The sequence below is a fragment of the Bufo bufo genome, chromosome 8 (assembly GCF_905171765.1).
Source record: "Bufo bufo chromosome 8, aBufBuf1.1, whole genome shotgun sequence".
Classification (NCBI taxonomy): Eukaryota; Metazoa; Chordata; class Amphibia; order Anura; family Bufonidae; genus Bufo; species Bufo bufo.
Genome location: NC_053396.1, coordinates 61,598,714 through 61,617,559, shown reverse-complemented (window position 1 = coordinate 61,617,559; position 18,846 = coordinate 61,598,714). Strand labels below are relative to the sequence as shown.

At 44.5% G+C, this 18,846-nt stretch overlaps 2 protein-coding genes across 2 annotated transcripts in view; one reads left to right on the top strand and one right to left on the bottom strand.

The window, feature by feature from the left end:
- Positions 1-18,546, bottom strand: part of LOC120978051 (probable E3 ubiquitin-protein ligase MID2) — a 229,199-nt gene extending 210,653 nt beyond the window's left edge. Inside the window, exon 1 of the mRNA XM_040406289.1 lies at positions 17,887-18,546. Coding sequence (XP_040262223.1) covers positions 17,887-18,546 — 660 coding nt within the window. The remainder of the gene's footprint in view (positions 1-17,886) is intronic.
- On the top strand, positions 8,402-10,658 carry LOC120977669. The gene is made up of 2 exons (XM_040405700.1): positions 8,402-8,487; positions 9,536-10,658. Exon 2 carries the CDS (start codon positions 9,631-9,633, stop codon positions 10,588-10,590), a length of 960 nt encoding a protein of 319 aa, XP_040261634.1. The 5' UTR covers positions 8,402-8,487; positions 9,536-9,630; the 3' UTR covers positions 10,591-10,658.
- Positions 18,547-18,846: the final 300 nt, after the last annotated feature.

The following is an 18,846-nucleotide window of genomic DNA, read 5'->3' as shown; positions in this document are numbered from 1 at the left end:
CAACACAAAAGATTAGAGAGAACTTTGAGACGACCAAAGAAGAGTTCAGTAACAATTTAAACGATTTATGGCAGAGAACTGAACACTATATAGCAGCTCTTTTACGATATAACAACGACCCAACAAAGTTAACCACAACGTTGAATCGCTTAACTAACTCCTATGTCCACTATCAACGACTCTCTGCTAAGTACATCACTTTCCTGAGCGACTCTGATTTTGACGAAGCCTCAGAGGAGCTGAGTGAGAGAAAGAATCTCCTTGAAGAGAAGGATGCCCTAGTACAAGATGCTAAGAGCAAGGCAGAACTCCGCATCGCACATTTACAGGAGGCGAGATCCCATCGATCAATTTCAAGTAAACATACCCTTTCATCCTCCAAAACCTCTCGTTCCGGAAGGTCAGCCTTGCATGACAAGCTTATAGAAGTCCGGGCAGAAGCGGAGGAAGCTAGCGTAAGAAGTTCCTTTGCTAAGAAGGAGGCGGAGATTACAACGAAGAAAGCAGAAATGGAGGCTAAGAAAGCAGAAATGGAGGCTAAGATAGCAGAAATGGAGGCTGAGACAGAAGCCCAGCTAAAGATCCTCCAGACAGAAAGGGAAGAAGCAGCTACCTTAGCTAAACTAAAGGTCCTCGAGCAAGCATTAGGCCAAGGTACCGGCCCAGACTGTTTCGTTCCAGGAGAAGAGGAAGACCCAGCCGACCGCACTGCCAGGTATGTGCTAAGGCAACCATCACCTACTCCTCCTGCTAAATCGCATGCACCAACGCCACTTCTAGCTCACCAACTGGGCGAACCTACAGAGTACCAGAAATCATCACAGCCTAGTAATAAGGTAATATCTAGCACCAAGCGGGCTGATCATCCAGAGACTAAACCGCAGCTTAATCCTTATGCCACATTATTCCATCCTGATCAATCTCAACCTTATCTGCCAGAGCCCCCACATGCTCTAGAGACACCACAATGCAATACTGCAATATGGAATGGGAGATCAGACATGTCAGACTTTGCCAGATACATGATGCGCAGGGAGCTGATTAACATTAGTCTCTCAAGGTTTGATGACCGTGCCGAAAACTACAGGGCCTGGAAATCGACCTTTAAAGCAGTAATCGGTGACATAAACCTCACTGCCATGGAGGAACTTGACTTGCTCATCAAATGGTTAGGCCCAGAATCTGCAGAACGCATAAAGACATTAAGAGTGGTTCATGCAGGCCACTCAGAGGAAGGTCTCGCTGCAGCATGGGAGAGACTTGAACAGACCTATGGCAGTCCAGAAGCTATAGAAAGTGCCTTATTCAGGAGACTTCAAGCCTTCCCAAGGATAACTGGCAAAGACAATCGCAAACTCCAGGATCTGAGCGACCTACTAAAAGAACTTGAATTGGCAAAAATGGACCCACGTCTGCCAGGACTGAGTTACCTTGATACCGCCCATGGTGTCAATCCAATAGTGTTGAAACTACCACATGGCATGCAAGAGAAATGGGCAGACCAGGGCTCCAGATACAAGAGAGAACACAATGTGTCTTTTCCCTCTTTCTCTTATTTTACCAGATTCATCAGTGACCAAGCTCGGAAGAAGAATGACCCCAGCTTTGACTTCACTGAATCCACTCTACCTGCTTCATCCTCATGTTCAAGGTATGACAACACCACAAATAAACGTAGAGACTTAAGGGGGACAGTATCCGTTAGAAAAACCAATGTTCCACTCATTTCAACCTGCACTACTAGGAAGGAATACCCTGTCCTCAAAGAAAAGGACCCTAACCGCATGTGCCCCATCCATAAAAGACCTCATCCTTTAACCACCTCAGCCCCCAGTGCTTAAACACCCTGAAAGACCAGGCCACTTTTTACACTTCTGACCTACACTACTTTCACCGTTTATTGCTCGGTCATGCAACTTACCACCCAAATGAATTTTGCCTCCTTTTCTTCTCACTAATAGAGCTTTCATTTGGTGGTATTTCATTGCTGCTGACATTTTTACTTTTTTTGTTATTAATCGAAATTTTACGATTTTTTTGCAAAAAAATGACATTTTTCACTTTCAGTTGTAAAATTTTGCAAAAAAAAACGAGATCCATATAGAAATTTTGCTCTAAATTTATTGTTCTACATGTCTTTGATAAAAAAAAAATGTTTGGGTAAAAAAAAAAATGGTTTGGGTAAAAGTTATAGCGTTTACAAACTATGGTACAAAAATGTGAATTTCCGCTTTTTGAAGCAGCTCTGACTTTCTGAGCACCTGTCATGTTTCCTGAGGTTCTACAATGGCCAGACAGTACAAACACCCCACAAATGACCCCATTTCGGAAAGTACACACCCTAAGGTATTCGCTGATGGGCATAGTGAGTTCATAGAACTTTTTATTTTTTGTCCCAAGTTAGCGGAAAATGATGATATTTTTTTTTTTTTTTTTTTCTTACAAAGTCTCATATTCCACTAACTTGTGACAAAAAATAAAAACTTCTATGAACTCACTATGCCCATCACGAAATACCTTGGGGTCTCTTCTTTCCAAAATGGGGTCACTTGTGGGGTAGTTATACTGCCCTGGCATTCTAGGGGCCCAAATGTGTGGTAAGGAGTTTGAAATCAAATTCTGTAAAAAATGACCTGTGAAATCCGAAAGGTGCTCTTTGGAATATGGGCCCCTTTGCCCACCTAGGCTGCAAAAAAGTGTCACACATCTGGTATCTCTGTATTCAGGAGAAGTTGAGGAATGTGTTTTGGGGTGTCTTTTTACATATACCCATGCTGGGTGAGATAAATATCTTGGTCAAATGCCAACTTTGTATAAAAAAATGGGAAAAGTTGTCTTTTGCCAAGATATTTCTCTCACCCAGCATGGGTATATGTAAAATGACACCCCAAAACACATTCCCCAACTTCTCCTGAGTACGGAGATACCAGATGTGTGACACTTTTTTGCAGCCTAGGTGGGCAAAGGGGCCCATATTCCAAAGAGCACCTTTCGGATTTCACAGGTCATTTTTTACAGAATTTGATTTCAAACTCCTTACCACACATTTGGGCCCCTAGAATGCCAGGGCAGTATAACTACCCCACAAGTGACCCCATTTTGGAAAGAAGACACCCCAAGGTATTCCGTGAGGGGCATGGCAAGTTCCTAGAATTTTTTATTTTTTGTCACAAGTTAGTGGAAAATGATGATTTTTTTTTTTTTTTCATACAAAGTCTCATATTCCACTAACTTGTGACAAAAAATAAAAACTTCCATGAACTCACTATGCCCATCAGCGAATACCTTGGGGTCTCTTCTTTCCAAAATGGGGTCACTTGTGGGGTAGTTATACTGCCCTGGCATTCTAGGGGCCCAAATGTGTGGTAAGGAGTTTGAAATCAAATTCTGTAAAAAATGACCTGTGAAATCCGAAAGGTGCTCTTTGGAATATGGGCCCCTTTGCCCACCTAGGCTGCAAAAAAGTGTCACACATCTGGTATCTCTGTATTCAGGAGAAGTTGAGGAATGTGTTTTGGGGTGTCTTTTTACATATACCCATGCTGGGTGAGATAAATATCTTGGTCGAATGCCAACTTTGTATAAAAAAATGGGAAAAGTTGTCTTTTGCCAAGATATTTCTCTCACCCAGCATGGGTATATGTAAAATGACACCCCAAAACACATTCCCCACCTTCTCCTGAGTACGGAGATACCAGATGTGTGACACTTTTTTGCAGCCTAGGTGGGCAAAGGGGCCCATATTCCAAAGAGCACCTTTCGGATTTCACAGGTCATTTTTTACAGAATTTGATTTCAAACTCCTTACCACACATTTGGGCCCCTAGAATGCCAGGGCAGTATAACTACCCCACAAGTGACCCCATTTTGGAAAGAAGAGACCCCAAGGTATTCGCTGATGGGCATAGTGAGTTCATGGAAGTTTTTATTTTTTGTCACAAGTTAGTGGAATATGAGACTTTGTATGAAAAAAAAAAAAAAAAAATCAGCATTTTCCACTAACTTGTGACAAAAAATAAAAAATTCTAGGAACTCGCCATGCCCCTCACGGAATACCTTGGGGTGTCTTCTTTCCAAAATGGGGTCACTTGTGGGGTAGTTATACTGCCCTGGCATTTTCCAGGGGCCCTAATGTGTGGTAAGTAGGTAAATGACCTGTGAAATCCTAAAGGTGCTCTTTGGAATATGGGCCCCTTTGCCCACCTAGGCTGCAAAAAAGTGTCACACATGTGGTATCGCCGTATTCAGCAGAAGTTGGGGAATGTGTTTTGGGGTGTCATTTTACATATACCCTTGCTGGGTGAGAGAAATATCTTGGCAAAAGACAACTTTTCCCATTTTTTATACAAAGTTGGCATTTGACCAAGATATTTCTCTCACCCAGCATGGGTATATGTAAAATGACACCCCAAAACACATTCCCCAACTTCTCCTGAGTACGGCGATACCAGATGTGTGACACTTTTTTGCAGCCTAGATGCGCAAAGGTGCCCAAATTCCTTTTAGGAGGGCATTTTTAGACATTTGGATACCAGACTTCTTCTCACGCTTTGGGGCCCCTAGAATGCCAGGGCAGTATAAATACCCCACATGTGACCCCATTTTGGAAAGAAGACACCCCAAGGTATTCAATGAGGGGCATGGCGAGTTCATAGAAATTTTTTTTTTTTGGCACAAGTTAGCGGAAATTGATATTTTTAATTTTTTTCTCACAAAGTCTCCCGTTCCGCTAACTTGGGACAAAAATTTCAATCTTTCATGGACTCAATATGCCCCTCACGGAATACCTGGGAGTGTCTTCTTTCCGAAATGGGGTCACATGTGGGGTATTTATACTGCCCTGGCATTCTAGGGGCCCTAAAGTGTGAGAAGAAGTCTGGAATATAAATGTCTAAAAAATTTTACGCATTTGGATTCCGTGAGGGGTATGGCGAGTTCATGTAAGATTTTATTTTTTGACACAAGTTAGTGGAATATGAGACTTTGTAAGAAAAAAATAAAATAATTCCGCTAACTTGGGCCAAAAAAATGTCTGAATGGAGCCTTACAGAGGGTGATCAATGACAGGGGGGGTGATCAATGACAGGGGGGGTGATCAATGACAGGGGGGTGATCAGGGAGTCTATATGGGGTGATAACCACAGTCATTGATCATGCCCCTGTAAGGCTTCATTCAGACGTCCGGATGCGTTTTGCGGATCCGATCCATCTATCAGTGCATCCGTAAAAATCATGCGGACATCTGAATGGAGCTTTACAGGGGGGTAATCAATGACAGGGGGGTAATCAATGACAGGGGGGTGATCAGGGAGTCTATATGGGGTGATCACCACAGTCATTGATCACGCCCCTGTAAGGCTTCATTCAGACGTCCGGATGCGTTTTGCGGATCCGATCCATCTATCAGTGCATCCGTAAAAATCATGCGGACATCTGAATGGAGCTTTACAGGGGTGTGATCAATGACAGGGGGGTAATCAATGACAGGGGGGTGATCAGGGAGTCTATATGGGGTGATAACCACAGTCATTGATCACGCCCCTGTAAGGCTTCATTCAGACGTCCGTATGTGTTTTGCGGATCCGATCCATTTATCAGTGGATCCGTAAAAATCATGCGGACATCTGAATGGAGCTTTACAGGGGGTTGATCAATGACAGGGGTGTAATCAATGACAGGGGGGTGATCAGGGAGTCTATATGGGGTGATCACCACAGTCATTGATCACGCCCCTGTAAGGCTTCATTCAGACGTCCGGATGCGTTTTGCGGATCCTATCCATCTATCAGTGCATCCGTAAAAATCATGCGGACATCTGAATGGAGCTTTACAGGGGTGTGATCAATGACAGGGGGGTAATCAATGACAGGGGGGTGATCAGGGAGTCTATATGGGGTGATAACCACAGTCATTGATCACGCCCCTGTAAGGCTTCATTCAGACGTCCGTATGCGTTTTGCGGATCCGATCCATTTATCAGTGGATCCGTAAAAATCATGCGGACATCTGAATGGAGCTTTACAGGGGGTTGATCAATGACAGGGGTGTAATCAATGACAGGGGGGTGATCAGGGAGTCTATATGGGGTGATCACCACAGTCATTGATCACGCCCCTGTAAGGCTTCATTCAGACGTCCGTATGCGTTTTGCGGATCCGATCCATTTATCAGTGGATCCGTAAAAATCATGCGGACATCTGAATGGAGCTTTACAGGGGGTTGATCAATGACAGGGGTGTAATCAATGACAGGGGGGTGATCAGGGAGTCTATATGGGGTGATCACCACAGTCATTGATCACACCCCTGTAAGGCTTCATTCAGACGCCCGTATGCGTTTTGCGGATCCGATCCATCTATCAGTGGATCCGTAAAAATCATGCGGACGTCTGAATGGAGCTTTACAGGGGGTTGATCAATGACAGGGGTGTAATCAATGACAGGGGGGTGATCAGGGAGTCTATATGGGGTGATCACCACAGTTATTGATCACGCCCCTGTAAGGCTTCATTCAGACGTCCGTATGCGTTTTGCGGATCCCATCCATCTATCAGTGGATCCGTAAAAATCATGCGGACATCTGAATGGAGCTTTACAGGGGGTTGATCAATGACAGGGGGGTAATCAATGACAGGGGGGTGATCAGGGAGTCTATATGGGGTGATCAGGGGTGATCAAGGGTGAATAAGGGGTTAATAAGTGACAGGGGGGGGGTGTAGTGTAGTGGTGCTTGGTGCAACATATTTACTGAGCTACCTGTGTCCTCTGGTGGTCGATCCAAACAAAGGGGACCACCAGAGGACCAGGTAGCAGGTATATTAGACGCTGTTATCATAACAGCGTCTAATATACCTGTTAGGGGTTAAAAAAAACACATCTCCAGCCTGCCAGCGAACGATCGCCGCTGGCAGGCTGGAGATCAACTCTCTTACCTTCCGTTCCTGTGAGCGCGCGCGCCTGTGTGCGCGCGTTCACAGGAAATCTCGCGTCTCGCGAGAGGACGCACCGGCGCGTCCACCCAGAAGAGCAGGGCCGCCGCAAAGACGCAATCCTGCGCACGGCGGTCCTGAGGAGGTTAAAGGAGTGTCGTGGGCTCAGGGCAAAGACCTTGCAAGAACGCAGAGAGATACTCAAAGAGCTTGGAGTGTGTTACAAGTGTTGTGCCTTATCTAATCATATGGCGAAAGACTGTAAGGTTATTATCAAGTGTGCAGAATGCAACAGTGACAAGCACGTTACAGCAATGCATCCTACCTTGCCTTCAGACAACGCACCATCTCAAGCTGCAACCAATGCCGTCGCACTTCATGGCAGGGAGCCACCGGCTCAAGAATTAGCTACAACTACTATTTCCTCTTCCTGTATGGCGATATGTGGCAAGGAGGCTGATTCTAAGTGCTGTGCAAAGGTGTGTTTGGTCAACGTCTACCCAGAAGGGCAATCTGAAAGAGCCATCAGAATGTACGCAATTATTGATGAACAAAGCAATAGGTCTCTGGCAAAACCTAAATTCTTTGAGATTTTCGTCATAGCAGGAGAAGCAACACCATATACACTCAACACTTGTTCTGGTCGTGTAGAGACTTATGGCAGAAGAGCCACTGGATACCTTATCTCCTCCATAAAAGGGAACGTTCATATACCCTTGCCAATGTTAATTGAATGCGACCAAATACCAGATGAAAGAGATGAAATTCCTACTCCAGAAGCTGCATATCATCATTCCCACTTGAAACATCTAGCTAGTGAGATCCTCCCTATGGACATGAATGCTGACATCCTACTTCTGCTCGGGAGAGACATTCTGAGGGTCCACAAGGTACGTGAACAATGCAACGGTCCTGATAATGCCCCATATGCACAGAGACTCGATTTAGGCTGGGTAATCGTGGGCGATGTATGTATAAATAAGAGCCACAAACCATCTCAAGTGAACTCCTTCAGAACCTTTGTGCTCAACAGTGGTCGCACATCTCATTTTAAGCCATGTGTTCATCATTATGAGGTGAAGGAAAGGCTTTCTAACCTCTTAAAGACACCAGACATCATTCCTACCAGTTATGACAACTTAGGAAAAACTGTGTTTTGTACAACACCAGACGACGACAAACTGGCCTTGTCCATGGATGACAAAGAGTTTATTAAAATAATGGACGATGAATTCTTCAAAGATGCATCTAACCACTGGGTTGCACCTTTACCTCTCCGTGCTGTAAGAGCCAGACTCCCTGACAACCGGGAACAAGCACTCTCCAGATTCATCTCCTTGCAACGTACGTTAAAAAACAAACCAGAAATGAAAAGTCATTTTGTGGCCTTCATGGAAAAAATATTTCGCAATGATCATGCAGAGCTGGCTCCACCCTTACAAGAGCACGAAGAATGCTGGTACCTTCCATCCTTTGGGGTATATCACCCACGGAAGCCAAACCAAATAAGAGTGGTATTCGATTCAAGTGCCAAACATAACGGCGTATCTCTGAACGACGTCCTTCTCACCGGTCCGAACCTGACCAATAATCTGGTGGGAGTGCTCATGAGATTCAGAAAGGAGCCAGTTGCCATTACTGCTGACATTGAACAAATGTTCCATTGCTTTATCGTGCGGCAAGATCATAGAAACTACCTCAGGTTTCTTTGGCATAGAGACAATGACACCAGCAAAGAAATGGTTGAATGCCGCATGAAGGTGCACGTGTTTGGTAACAGTCCTTCACCTGCTGTTGCTACATATGGCCTACGTAGGGCTGCCCTAGATGGTGAGTCAGAATTTGGGGAACATGCCAGAAACTTTGTCGTCAGAGACTTCTATGTGGACGATGCACTCAAATCCTTCCCTACAGCGGAGGAGGCCATAGATCTGCTCAAAAGGACACAAGATTGCGCCACCAGACCGGCATCTGGAAGAGTCTCTGCAACTTCTTCTTGGTTGACAGGTCCAGAGTTTCTGCTGAACCAGAATGAAGAAACTCCTATCCAAGACGTCTTCAGTCTCCAGGACCCTCATGAAGATCCAGAGATTCGGCCTGAAGTTAGTACCTTCATCACCAAGTCTGAAAGGAGCGCTGGCTTGGGCTGTCATCGCTTTGAACGCTTCTCTAGATGGTCAAGACTCATTCACATCATTGCAAGGTTAGTCCACATTGTTCACTGTTTTCATGCTGAGAAGCATAACACTGACTGTCGCAGTTGGCACCTGTGCCATAAACCTCTAACGGCAGAAGACATTATTCTAAGTGAATTGCTTGTGATACGTAACGTACAGCAGAGTGCCTTTAAAATGGAACTGAAATGTATACATGACAAGCAAGATATACCAAAAGGCAGCCCCATTGTCAACTTGAAACCAGTAATTGATGATCGTGGCATGCTGAGAGTTGGTGGTCGCCTAAACAAGGCTAAGCTAGAGATTTCAGAAATGAATCCCCTCATTATTCCTGCCAAACACCACGTTACTACACTGTTGATACGGCATTATCACGAAAGAGTCCAGCATCAAGGCCGACATTTCACTGAGGGCGCTTTAAGAGCCGCAGGTCTTTGGATAGTGGGAGCAAAAAGACAGGTTGCTCATATTATTCACCATTGCATTAACTGTCGCAAGGCGAGAGGAAAATTACAACATCAACAAATGTCTGATTTGCCAGTTGATAGGACAAGCACCGAACCACCGTTCACTTATGTTGGTCTGGACGTCTTTGGGCCATGGACAGTCACTGCACGTAAGACCAGAGGTGGTCATGCAGAAAACAAACGATGGGCAGTGTTGTTTACATGCTTAAGTGTACGTGCTATACACATTGAAGCAATAGAATCCATGGACGCTTCTAGCTTCATCAATGCTTTAAGACGATTCCTCGCCATCAGAGGACCAGTAAAGCAAATAAGATCTGACTGTGGAACCAACTTCATAGGAGCCTGTCGAGAGTTGCAAATTGACTCTAAACCAGTTCAAGACTACTTAGCCAGAAATGGTTGTACATGGATCTTTAACCCCCCGCATGCCTCTCATATGGGCGGTTCATGGGAAAGAATGATAGGCATCACCCGCAAAATATTGGACTGTATGCTGATGGACTCAAACTTCTCAAGGCTCACCCATGAGACTTTGACTACCTTCCTGGCTGAGGTATCCGCTATTGTCAACTCAAGACCTCTTGTACCTGTATCTATGGATCCAGAATCCCCTGCCATTCTCACTCCAGCAACTCTTCTCACTCAGAAGTTTGGATCTGTTCCTAATCCACCTGAAGAGTCTTCTTCTAGTAACATATATCTGAAACAGTGGAAGCACGTTCAACATCTGGCCAACTGTTTCTGGAGCAGGTGGAAAAAAGAGTACTTAACGCTTCTGCAAGCACGTAGAAAGTGGCAACAGGTCAAGCCAAACTTACAGATAGGAGATCTTGTACTCATGAAAGACCAGAACGTGGAAAGAAACTCTTGGCCCATGGGACTCATCTCAAAAGTCTTCATCAGTGAAGATGGCAAAGTTCGCAAGGTGGAAGTGACCATCGCAAAACAAGGCCATCCCAAATCCTTTATCAGGCCTGCATCTGAGATTGTTCTCCTCTTACCCGTAGAGGAATGATTCTTTACTTGAGGAACTTTATTCCTGGCAACCAGAAGACTCAAGGCGTTGGACTGTTCCAGTTCACCATTTCCAATATGTTCTCTTTGTTTGTTTTTTGTCTTTCAGGTTCCAACATTTCATGGACATTTTGTAGTTGCATATATAGTGAAATCCAAGGATTTCAGACGGGGAGTGTGCTGTTCCAGCCTTTATTCTTGTATTCATTCTACAATTGTTTGTGTTTGCATTATATTATTACTTACTATGTTGTGTAACGCTGCCACCCTGTGGTTATTCTTATAATACCATTTATAGTGTGTTATGTAATTTCCATTGCATTGCTCTCCTCCCTCTTTTGTGACATCACATCCTCTGTAAGGTCCTTCGCACTTCCTCTTTCTGGCAGACCTTCAACCTGGTGAGAGCTATTCTTTTTGACCTCTAATATCCTCCCTGTATACCTTCATTTCCCTGCATTTGTTTTCAAGGCAAATCAATAAATGATCAAAGCTTCACCATTGTATTCTCCTCACTGGATCATCACATGCAACTGGTGCCTATATCTGGAGATATTAGTGAGTTCAGCTATCTACCATTGCTTGTACAGGGGCTATCACTCACAACCAATCAGGGGATAATCTCTAACGTACATCTGTGGCAGAATACCTCCCTCTGAGTCACTTCGAAGAGACTGGCCTGAAAGTGCTAAAAATGACCCCTCTTCCTCCTGGGCCACCTCCTCTTCCATCATCGCCCTAAGTGTTTTCTCAAGGAGACATAGAAGTGGTATTGTAACGCTGATAACGGCGTCATCGCCACTGGCCATGTTGGTGGAGTACTCGAAACAGCGCAACAGGGCACACAGGTCTCGCATGGAGGCCCAGTCATTGGTGGTGAAATGGGGCTGATCCGCAGTGCGACTGACCCGTGCGTGCTGCAGCTGAAACTCCACTATGGCCTGCTGCTGCTCGCACAGTCTGTCCAGCATGTGCAAGGTGGAGTTCCACCTGGTGAGCACGTCGCATATGAGGCGGTGAGCGGGAAGGCCGAAGTTACGCTGTAGCGCAGACAGGCGAGCAGCGGCAGGGTGTGAACGCCGGAAGCGCGAACAGACGGCCCGCACTTTATGCAGCAGCTCTGACATGTCGGGGTAGTTGCGAATGAACTTCTGCACCACCAAATTCAGCACATGCGCCAGGCAAGGGATGTGCGTCAAACCGGCTAGTCCCAGAGCTGCAACGAGATTTCGCCCATTATCGCACACCACCAGGCCAGGCTTGAGGCTCACCGGCAGCAACCACTCGTCGGTCTGTTGTTCTATACCCCGCCACAACTCCTGTGCGGTGTGGGGCCTGTCCCCCAAACATATGAGTTTCAGAACGGCCTGCTGACGTTTAACCCGGGCTGGAGGAGGAGGAAGCTGAGTAGGAGGAGGAGGAGACAGGAGGCAAAGAATGTTGCCCTGCGATCCTTGGCGGCGGAAGGACGTGCGCCAAACAGCTCTCCACCTGGGGCCCAGCCGCCACTACATTTACCCAGTGTGCAGTTAGGGAGATATAGCGTCCCTGGCCGTGCTTACTGGTCCACGTATCTGTGGTTAGGTGGACCTTGCCACAGATGGCGTTGCGCAGTGCACACTTGATTTTATCGGATACTTGGTTGTGCAGGGAAGGCATGGCTCTCTTGGAGAAGTAGTGCCGGCTGGGAACAACATACTGTGGGACAGCAAGCGACATGAGCTGTTTGAAGCTGTCTGTGTCCACCAGCCTAAATAACAGCATTTCATAGGCCAGTAGTTTAGAAATGCTGGCATTCAGGGCCAGGGATCGAGGGTGGCTAGGTGGGAATTTACGCTTTCTCTCAAATGTTTGTGAGATGGAGAGCTGAACGCTGCCGTGTGACATGGTTGAGATGCTTAATGACGCAGGTGGTGGTGTTGGTGGTACATCCCATGTTTGCTGGGCGGCAAGTGCCAACGTTCCTCCAGAGGCGGAGGAAGAGGCCGAGGCGGCGGCAGCAGCAGAAGAGGCCGAGGCGGCAGCAGCAGAAGAGGTAGCAGGAGGAGCCTGAGTGACTTCCTTGCTTTTAAGGTGTTTACTCCACTGCAGTTCATGCTTTGCATGCAGGTGCCTGGTCATGCAGGTTGTGCTAAGGTTCAGAACGTTAATGCCTCACTTCAGGCTCTGATGGCACAGCGTGCAAACCACTCGGGTCTTGTCGTCAGCACATTGTTTGAAGAAGTGCCATGCCAGGGAACTCCTTGAAGCTGCCTTTGGGGTGCTCGGTCCCAGATGGCGGCGGTCAGTAGCAGGCGGAGTCTCTTGGCGGCGGGTGTTCTGCTTTTGCCCACTGCTCCCTCTTTTGCTACGCTGTTGGCTCGGTCTCACCACTGCCTCTTCCTCTGAACTGTGAAAGTCAGTGGCACGACCTTCATTCCATGTGGGGTCTAGGACCTCATCGTCCCCTGCATCGTCTTCCACCCAGTCTTGATCCCTGACCTCCTGTTCAGTCTGCACACTGCAGAAAGACGCAGCAGTTGGCACCTGTGTTTCGTCATCATCAGAGACTTGCTGAGGTGGTATTCCCATGTCCTCATCATCAGGAAACATAAGTGGTTGTGCGTTAGTGCATTCTCTCTCTTCCACCCCTGGGGAAGGGCTAGGTGGATGCCCTTGGGAAACCCTGCCAGCAGAGTCTTCAAACAGCATAAGAGACTGCTGCATAACTTGAGGCTCAGACAGTTTCCCTGATATGCATGGGGGTGATGTGACAGACTGATGGGCTTGGTTTTCATGCGCCATCTGTGCGCTTTCTGCAGAAGACTGGGTGGGAGATAATGTGAACGTGCTGGATGCACTGTCGGCCACCCAATTGACTAATGCCTGTACCTGCTCAGGCCTTACCATCCTTAGAACGGCATTGGGCCGCACCAAATATCCCTGTAGATTCTGGCGGCTACTGGGACCTGAGGTAGTTGGCTGTGGCAGAACGTCCACGTCCTCTCCCAGCACCAGAGGGTCCACTAACACCACCACGACCATGTCCACGTCCGCGTCCCTTACTAGATGTTTTCCTCATTGTTACCGTTCACCACAATAAGAAAAATATTATTCGGGCCAATGTATTGAATTAAAATTCAGGCCTTTTTTTACAGACACCTAACACTATCTGGCTATCTATTTAGGTACCGTATTACACTAATATAGGCACACCAGTAATGACAGATTAAGCTGAATATAAATGTGAGGCCTATTTTTTAGGCGCTGGGTGACAGGTATACGTTTAATCACAGAATTAGACTTGGATCTGCACTGTAGCGTGTGTGTTAAGTTTTTCAGAATGACCCTATCAGCACCTTGAATCTAATATACCCTTTTAGGGATAGATTTAAAGTAGGCCTGATACAGCAGAAACCACTAATTTTGAGAATGGCAAATTTGGGAATTGTTTTTCAACCCAGAACAAAAACTGTGCTTTGACGGTCACAAAAAATAACTTGACCAGCTAAAACAGTACTGATTTGGAGGAATATAAATGTCAGGCCTATTTTTAAGGCGCTGGGTGACAGGTATACGTTTAATCACAGAATTAGACTTGGATCTGCACTGTAGCGTGTGTGTTAAGTTTTTCAGAATGACCCTATCAGCACCTTGAATCTAATATACCCTTTTAGGGATAGATTTAAAGTAGGCCTGATACAGCAGAAACCACTAATTTTGAGAATTGCAAATTTGGGAATTGTATTTCAACCCAGAACAAAATCTGTGCTTTGACGGTCACAAAAAATAACTTGACCAGCTAAAACAGTACAGATTTGGATGAATATAAATGTGAGGCCTATTTTTTAGGCGCTGGGTGACAGGCTCAACTTGCCCCTGATGTAGTATAGGGCCAAAAAATAACCACACTATTGATGGTTAAATGCACTTGATGAAAGCTTGCCCCTGATGTAGTATATGGCCAAAAAATAACCACACTATTGATGGTTAAATGCACTTGATGAAAGCTTGACCCTGATGTAGGATATAGCAAAAAATAACCACACTATTGATGGTTAAATGCACTTGGGTGACACAAGCTCAGCTTGCCCCTGATGTAGTATATGGCCAAAAAATAACCACACTATTGATGGTTAAATGTACTTGGTGGTAGCTTGTGCTGGCGCACCACAAGCCACAAAATGGCCGCCGATCACCCCAGAAAAAAGTGACTGAAAAACGCTCTGGGCAGCCTAAAACAGTGAGCAATTGAATATCAGCAGTTCAATGATCCACAGCTGTAGATCGATCACTGAATGAAGTCTTTTGGAGGAGTTAATCTGCCTAATCTCACCCTAACGTCGCAGCTGCGACCTCTCCCTACACTTGTATCAGCAGAGTGACGTGCAGCGCTACGTGACCCAAGCTTATATAGAGGCTGGGTCACATGCTGCACTGGCCAATCACAGCCATGCCAATAGTAGGCATGGCTGTGATGGCCTCTTGGGGCAAGTAGTATGACGCTTGTTGATTGGCTGCTTTGCAGCCTTTCATAAAGCGCCAAGAAAGCGCCGAACACCGAACCCGAACTTTTGCGAAAATGTTCGGGTTCGGGTCCGTGTCACGGACACCCCAAAATTCGGTACGAACCCGAACTATACAGTTCGGGTTCGCTCATCCCTAGTCATGAGTAAAAAAAAAGTCTTGGAAAACCCCTTTAATGCTATATTAGTCATTTTAATGTGATGAATGAAATAAAATGTGTATTTTCTTTTATAAATGGTAGTGAGTGTTATTTTTATTTGGTGGATATGTGCTATTGTGGATACCTACTTATCACATTACTTCAAAGAAGCATGGGTTTTGAGTATGTGTAGTTTTAATTTTAGCAAACTACTGGACCACATGGGAAAAAGAAGCATGTCACATATGAATACTAATATCCCAACTACTTTTTGGTCATAAACAATTTTAGTTTTTTCATTTACATTTTTTCAGTTCTGATATTGTGTATTTTTTTATGGCATGTAGGGTACATAATGTAAAATTTTAATCATTTGAACTTCACTACTAATGAGGAGATACTAAATATGTTTTACGTAATAAATGGGAAAAAAAGGGGTCTTGAATGTTTAACATGTTCAGTTGGCGCTTTATGTTTTTAACATTTTTAAACTTTTTTACTTAGTATACTATCTATAATGCTATTTCCTTCAGTGTCCTTTCATCACCCAAGGATTGAGTTTGGTGTGCCCCCCCACCAATATATATATATATATATATATATATATATACACACACACAATATATATATATACATTTTTACTTTTTATTTTATTTTTCAATAAAACAATGCAACACAAATGCAATAGAATAATCAAAAAGCAGCATGCAGCATAGAATCAGATATTCTCGGCATAGCTGTATTTTTAGTCACTTTATTACCTCGCCTACAAAAGTTTCTAATATAATAAAGCAAATCATTACCAAATCATTACTCAAAGCATTTTTATAGAGGTTGCCTGAGATTTAAAAAAATATTTTTTTCCTTGAAATTGAAATTGCAGCTCAGGCTTAAGTTGGTGGAGGTCTGGTACCCAGCAACCCCCTGTTCTGTGTAGCTCCTTTGACTGAAGTCTGTGCTACAGAGCACCATCAACATTGTAGTGGACAGTTCTTGTCACTGCAGCACTGCTCCTAATGCCTTCAATGCACCATCCACTACAATGTTGATGGTGCGGTGCAGTTCTGGCATTGACTTCCAGTGAGCTACAAAGAACAGCTGATTAGAGGCATGCGGGGTGTCAGAACCCCATTGATCAGCTACCGAAGGCTTATCCTGAAGATTGACCATGACTTAAAGGGAACCTGTCATCAACCTTATGCTGACCATACTGGGGGCAGCATAAAATAGTGACAGAAATGCTGATTTCAGCAGTATGTCACTCATCAGCTAAAAGTAAGTGATTGCCGAGAACTTGCATAATAATGATTGCAGCCCACGCCTTGAAAAGAGTCAAATCTACCTGAGAAGAGCCCTGGTTATTTAGAGATTTCTGCTCTCCCTGCCCACCTGCTGATTATTGACAGTCTTCTACCTAGTTTTCTCCGTTTCTCTCTAGGTGAGAACTGTCAATCATCAGCAGATGGGCGGCGAGAGCAGGAGATTATGAATAACGATGACTCTTCTCAGGTACATTCTTTTCAAGGCCTGGGCTGCAATGACTATTATGCTGGTTCTCAGCAACCACTTACTTTTAGCTCACGTGTGACACATTGCTGAAATCAGCATTTCTGTCACTATTTTATCCGGCCCTCAGTACGGTCAGCATAAAGTTGATGACAGGTTCCCTTTAAAAAAAAAAAGGCTGGAAACCCCTTTAACATGGCTGTGATTCAATACAAGGAACAATGCATAAACCAGAGTATCAATGTTCTTACAAAAATAAGTTGACCCCTTTCATGGTGCCAGACAATTAATGGTGCCAGACATTTATTTAAAACTTCTTTTGATGTGTCTCAGTGAGAAGGTCCTCTACTCAGGACTGACAGTCAAGAGCATCATCAAGCCTAATTCTAGGCACCGAAAAAACATAGTATGCACTGAAAAACATATGCTCATTGATGAGAGTTCATCAGAGGTTTTTGGCAAGATAAATCCACAGAAGCTCCTCCAGAGATTTCCTAAGATTTGGAAAGATTCCCTGCGCGGAAACTTCACATCACCAGTCCCCCCAGTCTCTCAGTTTAAAAATGGCTTATCCAAACCATTCAACCTTTAAAACCAATGTATAAAAAATACAAATACCAATATTAATTATTTCAAAGTGTAAAAACTACATAAACCTCTAGGAATCAAAAGTTAGCCTGTGCATACATGTATGGATTTGGAAAAGGATGCATGATATATACCACTGAATTTCAAGGATGACTGTTTAACGCACAGTTATAAAATTGCTGTTGGAAGCTGCTATAAAAACAGGAATATTTCTCTTTTTCTGAATTGCCACTTGGTTTATAACAAAAAATATCTGATTGTTGTATTATAGGGGTGTTTAACCAAGACAACCCCTTTTTGATATCAGCGATGAGCTTTTGCCAGGGGAATCTGGCCCCAAACAGCGGCTGCTACACTGAAAATATAGCTTTGCATGTTGGCCATTTATGGGTAATCATGGATGTAACGGGTCTACCCAAGCAACAGTGACTCTCTACTCTAGCTCAAGGGGAAAGGGGGGCTTCTTAAGCAGTGGTTATATTATGGAGTGTACATTACAAAAAGTACAAAACAGCACAAGAAAATGCATTCATCTTTGCAACATAAAATGTATCTTACCTTCAGTTTTTCATATCGATCACTTAATGAAGCCACCTGATGATCTCTGTGTCTACCCACTAATTTGCATAAGGCACAAATAAGCTGATCATCTACAGTACAGTACATATTAACCTTCTCGTTCTCATGTTCCACACAAACAAATCCTCGAAAATGTGCATCCGATACTGGCTCCACCAGGCGGTGACTGGTAAAAGGCTTCTTGTTAGGGTGAGTTGCACGTAGACAGCGGTCACAATAAGACACCTCACAAGTGATACAGGTCTTCACAGCATCTCTTGGTGGTTCCATCTCACAGAACTGGCATGGAATCCTCTCTGTTGCCATGATTGGGATATTTTTGTAGATTTTGTCTCTGTTTTCGTCACTGGGAGAACTTGGCACACTCAGGGAGACCTTTTGGAAGCGGTCAATAATGTTTTGTAAAGTGATGTTGCGTTTTAACCCTTCCAAACCACGATGACTGAGAGAAATGACATATCTACAAGTTGGACACTGAAAGGCTGTAACAGGTTCCACTATTTCACTTGAAGACTTTGCAGAAACCAATATACGGTGGGCACAACTGAAACACAGGCTATGAGCGCACGGAAGCAGAAGTGGGTCTTCAAATAGCTCCAGACAAACAGGACAGGTTAGTTCTGATTCCAATGTTTCCATGTTTGGCTAACCCATTCCAGAGTTAGGAGTTCTCAAGAGCCATCATTTTACCTAAATGAAAACAGAATATCACATTTGCAGAATATCACATTTTTGCATATAACATGTGAATCTAGCATACCAATGGCTGACACAGGGTAAGTAGGAAAAAATGTTTTTTTTTTTCAAGACAGATATTGACCTGCTTTACTGTCAGCTTTTCATGGGGATCTTGTCTGCTGGACCTCATAGACTTTGCTGTTCCCAGAACCTTGGGCAAGAATTAACAGTAAGATAAATATAAATGACACCATCTAATGG